We start from the raw sequence: 14051 nt of genomic DNA on the forward strand, positions 1-14051 counted from the left end.
TAAAAATAGATTTTGTTCTTCATTAGGCCAAAAGATTACATTTAGTGATTTAAGAATAACTGATTTGTTTTTCACATAAACCCAGAACCGGCACCATAGCTCATATGGCTGCACCGGGTGGCAGTATTTACGGAAGATAAGATTTTTGGAATTTAGAGAAAGCACTGGGATCCAAAATTTAGCAGTGGCAAAAATTTAGAACTTAGGCACTTCGTAACAGAGTGTAGGACCTGCAGAGACTGCATCAGGCAGTAAGATATCTAGCGCTGGCCCTCGATAAGCCTCAAGTATATGTGGGAATTTATTTATTCAGGATTCAGATAAGCCTTAAGCATATGCAAGAAATATAAGTAAGTATAATAAACAACTAAACTAATACAATCAGGCTTAATTTCCTCCAGTGCGCGACAGAAACAAGACAAAATTTATCAGAACATTTTGTCTTTCGTCGGCAATTTCATGATACATAGCCAATAATGTATAGCGGACACTATTAAGCTAGGCTAAAATTATAGTTTACTGATTCCAAGGAATTTCAGCCAATATAGCAGATTGCGCTCTTCCTTAACTTCATGATTTGATCCAGCTTATTTTTTGCAGGTTGTTTTTATTAAGGCAATTTGATGAAAATTAAAGTTTTATCTTTCAATCATGTTGAAAAGAGTTTTAATTTTGGAGCTGCAACAGAATCTAGAGAGTGAAAGCATGTTTCGATGTTGATTAAACCAAATGCGAAATTGCTGCCAAAAAATGGATAATGGTATATTCGTCTCAAAATTATGTGAGGAGTATGGCATTAACTGAGTGCACATATTCGACAGGTTGGTTAACAAAATGTAAAAAATCACCATTTAAGGCAATTAAGAATTGCAGGTAGAAAGGCTTCAGCTGATACTGAAGCTGCTGAACTATTTGCAGATGAACTCATTGATGCTTAAAAGTTATCTGCAGAACAAATTTACACTGCTGATGAAACTGGTCTTTTCTGGCAATATGTACCGCAAAATACCTTGGCAACCTCTATAGGAAAGACTCCAAATCATGCCAAAAATTCCAAAGTGAGACTAGCATTTAAAGGAGTAAAAAGTTTCCCATTATATATCCTGCAAATAAAAGAACATGGATGACACAAGTATTAATGAATGATTGCTTTGAAAATCATTTCATACCCGAGGCTCATCAGAATTCGGTTGGTTTATCTGATAACACAAAAATAGTCCTGATTGCAGACAACTGTTTGGCTCATACTTCACTTCAAGTTTTCATGAAAGATAATGTATCCATATTATTCTTTTATCCAAATTGTAAGCCAATCGTTCAGCTTACAGATATTGAAATAGTGTGCATGCTGAAATGCAAATATAAAGTAGAATTTTTAAAATCCATGGTTAAATTTCTTGAATAGTGGCAAGACTATTCAGGAATTTTTTGAAATACTTTAGCACAAAATCTGCTTTATGGAGCATCGCAAGATCTTGGGAGGAGGATGTTTGAAAAATGCTTGGAATAATTTATGGCCAGCTAGCATATTTCATGGTGAGGTTGATGAATATGATAGCCGTGAATGTGAAAGTTTCTGGATATCAGAAACCAAAGGTTAATTTTTCCAATTAATGGATTTTTTTAAAGAAATGCGGAGAAGTGGTAATAAATAAAGATGATATAACAGAAGTTTTTCATTGCGGTGACAATGAGAAACTTTTGTTATACTACCGTGAAGAAAATGGCAGAGAGGTTATTTATTGAAAACAAAAAAATTTCGATTGACAAGTCAGTTGCTCAACACATCAATTACAGGACTTGATTAATGGAACTTTGTAACTGAGTAAGTCTGTCTACAGAATTAAAGAGAAATTATTAGCACAAACTTACATTGAAAGAAATGTTTAATAAAATAAACAATTAAATATTAAGCATTTTTTTTTTTGTAATTTTTGTTACCCTTTAGATCATATATGCTTCATTATTTCATAAATCATAATTTCATATTTTTAATTTTATATGCTATCTCACAAGCTTTAAACTGATGATCTAATATCCGGAAAAATCCCAAATCCAGAATCACTGAAGTCCCGAAGAGTCCAGATCTCGGACTTTGTACTGTATACACAATTTTATATACGTAATTTATATGTGCAAATATTTAGTGTTGTTTCAATTAAGAAGACGTGCTATGAAATTTGTCATCCAGAAATAAAAATGATACTTTAACCATCAAGCTAGTTATGCTTTGCAAAAACTCCAGCCATCTACACAGCAGTTTTCTTGGCCATGATTAAAAAGTGAATTGGTGCATAAACAAGTTCTTATCCAAGATCAAGTTACCCACAATGAAATAAATTATCACATCATTTAGTCCGCATGATCATTGTATCTGTGATGCAGTCTTGGAAGACTAAACCAATTCACGTTTTAGTCATGGCTGAAATAACTTTGCAGGTTAACAATTATGAAGATTCTAAAACCTTATTTGTAAACAAATTTACTTCCAAATTTCATTTTTTCTTAATCCAGTTTCTTTCATCTAAAAGTTTCTCTTAAAATTAATATTGTAGGGTAATGTAAAATTCTGTTTACAAAATTTTTAAGACATAACTTGAATATACGAGTTACTCATCCTAACTCCAATTTTAATTTTTGTATATTTGTTTTCTCTTTTATTACAAGAATGTACTAAAAAAAAAAACTTTACGGCTATAAATAAGAAATAAAACTTTGATTTTTTTTTTTAAAATAAATTAGTGAATTACCTCATATAAGGAAACCCTAATTGAGTTCTCATTCATGATCAAGCTATACACAATGAAATAAATCATCATATGTCACGGTATATTTGTCATGCCGTGTTTCATTTAGGATATATGAAACATTTTAAATATTGTTGACATTCTTTCCAGTTTAATGAATGAAGAGTTCAACATGATTCATTCTCTGTGATATCTTTGCTCATGAATAAAATATGAAAATGTTCCCTAAGGCATTGGCTATATTAAGAGAAAGCATTGGGTAAACTGATTGTGCCTATGTTGAATAATTATTATGTACTTAAGCTGCATGGCAAATGTTTGGTATGAGGATGCTTTTAATCTCAGTAGTGGATGATAAATAGCCAACATCGAAAATTCCACAAAAGAACTCAGAATTTAAAATTTTTTCAGACTGTGGAAAGTGTTAGAATTCATTAGTTATCTCTCTAGTACTTTTACAACTTATGTCTTTTAACCCTTTGACGCACGCGATATTATTTTTGAAATTTTTTTAACTAAAAACTCTAGAAATTGAATATTATGATCCTAGAGACAAATAATATATGAATTTAAAAAAATCTAATCTTGCCCATTGTTCTGTGGGTGGTGGTCGCACTGTGAAACCACCGCGCGTCTAGGACTTGAAACTTTGAAATGAGGTAAGTAGGAAAAAAAAACTTACCTTTCTCCGTGCGCGTTTCCAATAAATGACGAAATTTACGAATTTAAAACAAAATGCATGTAGGAATTGCATAATATATAATATATATATTTTTTACATTATTTTACAAAGTGCATCGTCAGAAAAAAATAAAAAATAAACATTTATGTAATTTTTCTATAGCAGTAAAAGTACCTACATAATAAGGCTACATGGATTAAAAAACTCAGCACAATAAGGATAAAAAAAAGACTCAAGTGTTTTTTTTTTTTTTTTAAATTTCAAAGAACAAATATTTTTTGCGACATTGGTTCAAAGCATGTTTTGTCTTTTTGGTACATGCATGCCCACATCACACGTTTCGCCACATGTATCTTCTTCTATGAAGTTTCTTCCTTGTGCTAGAAAATGTACACTGATTGGATCTAAATTTCACTGGTATATGTCCAGCGTTATTTAGTTTCTTTTCATCTGGCACATGAAATTTGCGGTTTTTTTATGTTAATGAGGAGGGGCTTAGTCTTTTTGGATTTGATACGGATCATTCGTTTCCCATTCATACTTATTTTATTCGTATTTCGTCCCCAAATTTTCAGAAAATATTTTTAATTTAAATAAAACTTTATGCTATTTCTATTTTTAATTACAGCAAAGTATATGTACATTAAATTTAAACCACAGGAAAGAATTTATAAAATCACAATACTAGCTTCGGGAGCAAGTGTGTTGAAGTTGCTGGAAAAGAAAGACCTTTTTACTGCGCAGGTGCATGTATTGTTTAGTAACAAAATAACTCTGTGATTTCAAAACCCCTTATCTATATCCAGGTAAAAATAAACATTCCTATTCAAAAAGCAAGCAAACGCCATTGTGAAGAGCAGTGGTTTCAAGGCGCGACCACTGAGCCTCTAGAGCATTGTGGGGGCAGTGGTCGCACCCTGAAACCACAAACCAAATGGCATACACATAGAGGGTTGTTTTTATATATGCAGTTTAATTATTGCTATTTTTTATTGTTTATGATAGAAATCATGACATGCGATGAATAACTTTCGAAATTTAAAGTTGTTTATATTAATAAAAGGAAGTTATTTTGTCTCATTGAAAACAAATTTTAAAAGGCATCTGATTTGAAGTACTAAGACCTAAAACATGTATGATTCTGAAGTCATTTTGTGTTATTTAGAGGTAAAAGATCAGTAATCAATTGATTTTCACTCAAAAAGTTCAGAAGGAAGAGGAGAAAAAAATTCGAAAATTGGTGGTTTCAGAGCTCGACCACCGTGCGTCAAAGGGTTAATATTTAGAGGTACTTTTGCGTATTGCATTAAATGTTTTTCCATATCAACCCTCTAAGTGACCAAAGCATGCATACACATTTACTATAGAATCAAAAAGATTAGCATTGATATTTTTAAGTACACAAATAGGCATCTTGAAATATGTCCAGGAAATTAGAAGCAATAGATATACATAGGAAGAAAAAGTGTAAAGGTAGAAAGTAGGACGATTAGTCTGATATTAAAATTAAGAAAATTATAAGGCATTTTCTTCCTCCTTTCTGTATGCCTTCGTGGTGTAATGGTTAACAGACTCGGCACATATTGGAGAGGTCTAGGTTCAAGTCCCGGTGAGGGTATTGATTTGTCATCTCTCCTGCTTCAAAATAATCTAATGATTCTACAGGGGCACCTAAAATAATAATAAAAAAAAATGGTGGTGGATGATAATCCTTCAGCCCCAGGATTTGGCAATTGGGTCCCCTAATCCCCAGTTACCCTTTAAAAGGGGCACTGGGATAATATATAAGTTATTTTATCCATTCTTTCTGCATGTTAGCAAACAGTTAGCAAACTCGGCGCATATTCGAGAGGTACAGGTTCGAGTCCTGGAAAGGGCATTGCTCATTTTTCCCGTCTCCTGCTTCAAAATAACCTAAATGAGTCTATAAAACATCTCCTGCTCATGACCATTTGGAAAATTTTAAGAGTTTGGGGGCACACCCTTAGTTACTTAGAAAGTTAATATATTAGGATTTCCATTCCTTGTCAACTGGATTTACTTTTACTTACAAGTAGAGCACAAGTAAATTAAGAAAAAAGGGAGAAAGAACAGGTTGAGAGAGATGTGAATGAGGATGGACGATAATAAGGGAGGCTGAAGGATGAGAAAAATTAGGTAAATGAGCACAAGTAGATGAAGAATAGGATGAGAATAAGGAAGATGAGTATGAGAGTGAGCAGGAGAAGATAATGACAATGTTTTTGTTAAAGATGATAATAGTGACCTTGAGCAAAATTTTGGTGATGAGGATGAAGATAAAGAGAATGAAAATAACAATAGAGGTACTATGGATATTAGAATGAGGATCATGATGATAATAAGCATGAGGAGGAGGATAAAGATGATAAAGAGAATGTGAATGATGAGGATAAAGATGAGGAAGAGGACAATGAGAATGGAGATAATGATGAAGATGAGCTCTGATGATGCTGAGGATGTTTAGACCATTAGAATAATGAGGATGAAGATATTTAGGATGATGATGAGGATTAAGAGAAGAAAGGTGATTATAAGCAGGAAGAGGGTAGAGAAGATGAGAATAAAGATAATGATAATGAAAATGCTGAGAAAATTATGAGTGTGATAATGAGGAGGAAGATGAAGAATGAGCCTAAGAAGGATGATGAGGATTTGAATGAAAATTAGCATGGATAATATGAGAATTAAGAGAAAGAGATGCATGAAAAGGATGAATGTGATGAAGATTATGATGATGAAAATGAGGTTGATGATGATGAAAATGAGGTTGATGATGATGGTGAAGAGCAGAAATAGAAGGAGGATAAGGATGGTGACAATCATGAGAAGGATAAAAATGATGAGAATTAGGATGAAGAAGAGTAGGATATGGATGATGAGGATGATGACAGTGATTGGGTAATTGGCATAATGATGGTTTGGAATATAAGAATGAGAAAAATAAAGATGAAAAAATGGGATAAGTATAAAGGAGAAGACGATGAAGATGAGTATCATGGGGAATGGAGGTGAAGAGAAAATCATGAAAAGGAAAATAAGGATAAGAGATGGTGAGGATGTGGATGATGATGAGAATGAGGATGAGTACAATGATGAAAATGAGGAAGAGATGGATGAAGATCGGGATGAGAGTGTTGATAGTGATAAGTATGTTGACGAGGAGGTTCAGGAGGATGATAAGAGGAAGATGATGAGGATAAGCAAGAGAATGTCATCTCAATGGAGGATGAGAATGCTGACAATAAGATGAGAAAAATGAGGAGGATAGTACAAACATGATTAGGATGATGAGCATGAGGATGCTGAGAATGAAAATGAGAATGGATATACTACATTGGATCAGGATGAAGAGGAGGATAAGAAATATGTAGATGCGAATGGGGAGAAGAAGGGTGTTGAAGATGAGGCTAAGTATAAGAAAAATAAGGATGGGGATGCTGTTGATTGTGATGATGATAAAGAAGGTGATAAAAATGATGAAGGTGATAGAGCCAAGATGAGCACAGTGGGAGAAAAGGAGGACAAGGAAGATGAGATGAGGAGATGGATAACAAAGAAAATAAGAATAAAATGGAGATAATGACATTCAGGAGAAAGAGGATGAGCAGGATCCTGGTTGGGAAAAGCAGGGGAATGAGGACTAAATGAGAAGTTGGAGGAGGCTGCAGAGGAAGACTAGGTTTAAAAGAAAGCGAACGAGAATAATGATTATTAGCATGAGAAAAGGGAGGATGAAGAAAATCAGGATTAGTAGGAAATTCAAGATTAAGAGAATGAGAATGTTAAAAAGGATAATGAGTATTAATGATAAATAAAGATGTTGAGATGATGGGAAGGGTGAGAATGATGATGAAGATAAGGTGGCTGTGAGGAGGATGAGTATGAAGATATGGGAGATGAATAAGAAGGAAGTGGTGAGTGATAAGGAGGATGACAGTAAGCAAGACAAAGATGAGGATGAAGATAAAAGTGAAAAGAATATAAAAGAGAATAAAGATGAGAATGAAAATGAACATACATATTTAGGTACATATGAGAACGAAAAGAATGAGAAGGATCAGGAAGATGATGCATTTATGATATCTTTCTGCTCACTCATGATATTAATGCATTATGTTAACATGAACTTTAAAATACAGAACATCTTGAATAAATTAAAAGTTTATTAAACTTGACAATTTTGGAAACTGTATCAAAAATTCAAAAACTCTAATATAAAAGTTTGCAGTCCTTTATACTCTTGCAAACTTCAGATATAACTTATCACATTATGAAGAATTTAAGACAACAGGTAAAATGACAGAACAGTAATTTATACATTTTACTGGAATACAAACTGCTAGTTATATATTATAATATTTTATAAATTAAATTACTATAAAATACACAATTATTTGAATTTGAAAATATACCCCCTAAAAATAACAATATAACTTCAGTTTTAACACAACAACATGGGTATACGAGGCTATAAACAGAATAATGCTGTTACTGATCAAAACTTCAGAAAACATAATAGCATAATTATTTCATAAAAATAATAATTCGCTATATGAAATTTTACTGTAATCCTTTTTATCATACATTCTAATGCCAGTATATACCTACAGATGAGCCAAATGCAGGGTATACATAAATACAGCTTCAAAAAGCAGAATATTATTTGTAAGTATATTATCTTAAAATTTATTAACACAATTCATGATTAGAAATAACAATCCACAAAAACCATTAAAAGAAAATATTAATATTTTTCACATTGAAATAAATATATTTATAAGTCCACTTAACATGTAAAATTTAATCAAAGTATGATATAAACTTGTTATCATATTAAAAGTGTATATGAATTTAAATCAAATGTTACTTCCAATATCTTATTATTTCACATACATTATATAGTTTATAATTTGTATGCATTTGCTACCTTCTTCATTTTCATATTCTTTAACTAGTATCAATATGGCACTTTCTTTCTTAATGAATATAAGTATTCATTCCTAGTTGAATGGTAAACATATCTCCATATAATAAATCAGATACAAGCAGATATCTGAGGGAGAAGTTAAAATTTATTATAAAGTTAAAAAGCATTTTAATAAACTTTTACATTACAGACCTTTTGCAGATCAAAATTTCCTTTTATTGGTTTATTATGTGAAAGAGTATGAAGAGGTATAATAGCTTTCCCAAGATGAGAGGTGATATCTGGTTCATTATCATCAAACACATAGATAAATAAGTCCTAAAATCAAAAATATTGTTATTATTATTATTTAATAGTATAAATTCATAAAAATGTTATTATAATATAAATCAAAAATATTATTAAATAATAAATATTAGTTTATAAACTGATTAATAATTTTTTAAGTCTCTACTACAGATGCTACAGGATATGGGTTAAATATTAAATATTTTAAACCCTATTTTAGTTCAGAATATTTTGCAACTTCTAAAATTTGAATTAAACACATGAAATTTCTGATATATCAACGCTAATTCAGCATTTTAAATAAGAACCTTGATTAAAATTATAAAAACTCAAATCAAGTTTGAGAAAGAAACTGAAAAAAAGATTATGGCATATATTTATTTTCTTACTTTGTAATATTATTTACTAAGGCAATTTCATTGCAGATTAAATGTTGTAACATTTTACTAATGCTTCAAATATAAATCTAAATTAAAATACATCTAGAAATTTTCCCCATATTTTTAATACACATGCATGCACATACACAAATATAAAAATGTCAATAATTTATAGGCTTAGAGCTATTATAGCAATATTAAAGATTTTTTTTTTTTTTTTTTGAAGGGGACCGGTATTAAGTTAACAAAACAGCAAAATATTCATTTCGTTTTGAATGTGAAATCAATAATTATATTAAATAGATTTAGCTAACTATTACTCAGTAAAACGTAGCTCTAAGTCACAGATATAAACAGGAAGACGAGTTACAATTTTACTTATAAATACAATATAGTCTAAAAGTCAGTAATTATTTTAAAAATTCATATTTAAGTGAATTTTTAATGTAATAACATAGAAGTGTAACAATAATAATGTTTTTAAAGAATTCTAATACATAAATTTTTTAATAATAATGCTTTTCTGCTGCTTGATAATGATAGGCACTGACTGACGATATCAGGCAGTGCCTGTAAATGTTCTAGGATATTATTGGCTGCATGAATACCTTGAATAGGAACTTTAACATTGCCAATCAAGCTGGATAATTGTTGGGTGTGGTGGTGTGGTGTATTTAATTATGGCAAAGCACACTAGGGCTATGTGCCTAAGGGGAGGGATGCCTTAGTGGAGGACTTTCTAAGGGAAATTGGCTCGTATACACGTTACACATGGGGAAAACCACAAAAACACCCATGCAGCCAGCCCGTTTGCGGGATTCGAACCTTGGACCGAACTACCAGTGTTCAGCGACTTTACTGCTCGGCCGCTGGTGGGCGATAATTGTTGGGAATCAGTTGCTATAAGTAATTCCGTATTTAAGTACAACTTGTTTTGCAGCAATATGCGATGGATGATGCATCACTCCATACATTTTTCTTCTTCCCCGGCCTTTTCTGCCCATAATATCACAAAATACAACACTTACATTTTTGAAGGCTAAGAATGATGCTGTTTCATAAGAGTTCTGTGTAATGCTAACTTGCCTCAATGATACTGTAAACAAAGAGCCATAAATTCAGGATTTTTTTACTTGTATGGACATAGCTGTAAGCCAAGAAAAGATTTCCCAAGTTGTAATTTTTTTAATCCTAATATACTTTTATGCCTTTTTGAGGGAGTTCCATTATCATACACCACAAAGTTATGAAATCAATTTTTTTGGAATATTTAATGATTTTTAGAATGCCCTCTATTATATTAACATATACCAGGGGTAGTCAACTTTTTTATACCTTGTGCCCACTTTGTAGGTAGTAAAATTTCTATACCGCCCAACCATGCACAGTAACTTAATATAACACAACTGCAAAGAAGCTTTTAAGAGGAGGTTTAGTACAAAATATATAGTTAAATTTATGCATTTATTTATACTATAACTTATGATACGAACCTTTTAACAGACAGAAAATTCATTAACAAAGAGCAAAGCTGTATAAATATATGAGACATAGTGCAATATGCAAAGGAGAACGGTCAAGTAAAGAACTAAACTCTAAGGGGTGTGCATATATCTATGAATATTTTGATCTTCCTTGATCATTATCAAACAAAAACTTTGATCGCCCACTAGTCGGAGGCAGGGACCAGGCTGATGATCCCTGACATATACAATAGACTCTTATATATCAGCTGACACATGACAATTTCCTTAATTTAATTGAAAATTTTAAACATTCTTTTATTTTTTAAAAAGTTACACCTTATGTAGAAATAGCAAACTGTGAAAAGAAAAAATATATTTTTAGGATGAAAACGGTATTAAAAAATAAATGGTATAACTCTGAAGGGCTAAAAAAAAAAACCAGATTAACTCTGGAATTTTTTAAGCATATATTAAGTAACTAATTAATTTTATTGGTAATTATTAAATAAAATGTTAAAACTTGTTCAGAACAATAGCAAAATACCTTGGCATTGTTGTAAAAAATTGTTCATTAACAGATGGGTAAAAAAATGGGGTAAAGTTACATAGAGTCATATAGGGCAGAACCTTGTCAGTTGGCATTCATTTCTGGCAATGAATGAATCATCACCAACAGCACAAAAATAAATTAAATAAATTACATCAATACGAATAAAAATAAAAAAAAAAATTTTGATTAATTTTAAAAATAGAAAAAAAAATTATTATTCTTGTTTTAACTGTGAAAAAAAACCTGAACATGTTTAAAACTTCAAGCACCTAAACTAAGAATAACTAATAAGCATCTGTAATACCTGATCCTTAAAGTGTTAATCTGAGGGTAATGCAACCCCCCTTCTAGATAATGAAAATGATAACAGAATAGAGTTTAAAAAGAAAAGGCCAATCAGTTTTGCCATAAACTGTAAAACTAATAATTTAATGTCAACTTATATATATGTTTGTGTCAAATATAACATTTTGACATCAGTATTCTGAAGGCAGTACTAAAGTACAGAACTTGCACTTTAAATTACTCTTGATGAAAGAAAAAAAAATATATATCAAAATTCCAATGCATTTTCAACTGACTCTAAAATGAAACATTTAACATTTCTCTTTGTAATTTGTCTATTAACATTTGAAGACATTTATCAGAAAGAAAATTAATTCATATATTAATAAAAAGAATTCTTAAAAGTAAGAAATATTCCTTCATTATTCCACTTCTTCAGCAGTCTTTTCTTTCCTATGTTTTAACAGATGCACAAAAATCAATGCATATTTGAACAGTAAATTTCTGTTCAACGCAGAAATTATTTTTGATGCTTGTAAAAAACATTTAAAATAAAAAAAAATTCTGTAAACAATAATTTCCTTTAGTTTTATCAGCAGTAAAAATGCAACTTTGTCTTAAAAAAGGGGGGAGGGGAGGTTAATAAGAACTACACCAAAATATAATATTCAAATTGAATATTTTCTACATATCTAATATGCCTACACTAATTTTAGATATACAACAAACTTTACATTTTAGATATTATCAATAACATTCCTTAAAAATTCTGAATTTTATACTCACTTCAGTATTAATGTATTTATCTAGATCAGAATCAATAAACAAATTAAAAGTACGATGATCTGAAAACTCAGGGTTGTTAGAAGCTGGAATTATGGCAGTATCCTGGTCTGGTAAATCATAAAACTTATACACACAAAAGGCTGATGGCTGGATATCTAAAAACAAATGAAATGAATGACACTAATTTTAAAATACTTTAAATAAATTAGTACTTAATTTAATTCACATACCAAAAAAAAATAAAAATAAAAATAAAGAAATATTAAATAAAGCTTAAGAGAAACAGAACAATAAATATTTCAATTTGAAAAATAAAAAATAAATATGATATATTATAAATTAAAGGAAATAAAATAATAACAAAGTGTTTAAAAATAATGAAAAAATAAAAATGAAACAAACTTAAATTTTTATTTTACATGTGTTGAAAATAAGAAAAAGGAGAAATTATTCTGTATGATCAGAGAACTAAAAAGAACTATAAACTTTTGACATTATGAAATATAATACTACATAATTTATATTCTCTCAAATTTAATAAGACACTCTGAACTCCTTCTTTTAATTTACTACTGTTTAAGTTCCCAGTGTCTCATAAAAATAACATAATACATACACATATCCAATAATAATTTTAGATAATGGTAATATGATGATGAGTATGGTGATTTTTTTTTAATAACAAGTAGTCATGGACTTGGGCATGCACCCTGACAAGTTTAAAGACCTTACTGCAAGCACAATTGTATTTTTGTTAGCAATTTCATGCACACATTCTACAAGCTTACAGAATCATAATTGGAGATAGAAATAAAATAGGTAGTGGATTATATATTTGCTAAGTAAAGGAAAGTGTGAGAAGGGCAAGTAGGAATGAAGTTGCATTCTTCTTCAATAGAAGGATATAATATTACTTTACTAAGTTGACAAAAGTTTTTTTTTTTCTTTAATAAAACATTAGTAAAAAAAATTCAGCTTTTCTTTTACTGTTATGTAAATACATTTGTCATCTGCATTAAATAAGAATAAGACAGGCATTAATTTTGGCATGAAGCACTTCAGAAAAAATTATTATAAGCATGTAACATTTTTTTCAAATAGAAAGGGAAAATAACCACATTAAAAAGTTGATTTTAGGGATTATCACAGATTAAGATAAAACTTTATCTTATAAATGTGCAAGAATATGTATCTAGTTTTAACGAAACGTTTCCAATAAAAAAGGTTCTTTATAAAGTTAGGGGGGAAAACCATGAAAAGAGTCGCTTTAGTGCTGGTAGTAATAACCACCCAAACCTATGATATTCTGCCAGTGTTTTGGTAGTCTTTCAAAGCCTTCAGCCCCAAAAATTGGCTGTGAATCCAAAAACAGATCAACCTCATTTCGGACATCCTGTGTAGCATGTAAAATATAGCACCAGCAACATGTAGCTGCCGGTAGTTGTTTACTTAGCTGCTGTAATTTTGTTGATTAGCTTTCTTTGAGCTGTGGATTGCATTGTATTCAATGCATTGGTAGTTTAAAGTATAGCTACTGGTTATATTGCGTGATATTGTGATATTGTACGAATATCTTTGAGGAAAAATTCCAGCATTTTTTTATATTTCTTTTAATAAGAATTAACAAAGTTACATTTAATTTTGTCCTACACATTTTCATTTTTGAAAGGTAGAAAAATAATGATTTAACCTCATTCTTTATTAAAAAAAATATGTTAACTCTTTTAATTTGTTTTTTTAAGGGTCCAAAACCTCTTTCTTTCTAATTAAAATAGATTCCTTGCTTTGAAAATGGAAATTAGAATATTTGTTGCTTTAAGAATCTTATCAAGCTTATGAAGATATTTAACAGATACCCAAGCAGAACACATCATGGAAATTTTAGTAGTTTGGATTTGAAAACCACTAAACTTTCACTT

General features: G+C 30.4%; 1 protein-coding gene across 1 annotated transcript in view; it reads right to left on the reverse strand.

The window, feature by feature from the left end:
• The window catches only part of LOC118185718 (protein fantom-like), a 137870-nt gene that overhangs the window by 41933 nt on the left and 81886 nt on the right, over nucleotides 1–14051 (reverse strand). The window contains exons 25-26 of the mRNA XM_085810604.1: nucleotides 12133–12287; nucleotides 8570–8695 (exon numbers count right to left, since the gene is read on the reverse strand). Of these exons, the coding sequence (XP_085666730.1) occupies nucleotides 8570–8695; nucleotides 12133–12287 (281 nt within the window). The remainder of the gene's footprint in view (nucleotides 1–8569; nucleotides 8696–12132; nucleotides 12288–14051) is intronic.

This window comes from Stegodyphus dumicola, chromosome 2 (genome assembly GCF_044657685.1).
Source record: "Stegodyphus dumicola isolate Sdum_Otavi_A_Nest chromosome 2, ASM4465768v1".
Taxonomy (NCBI): Eukaryota; Metazoa; Arthropoda; class Arachnida; order Araneae; family Eresidae; genus Stegodyphus; species Stegodyphus dumicola.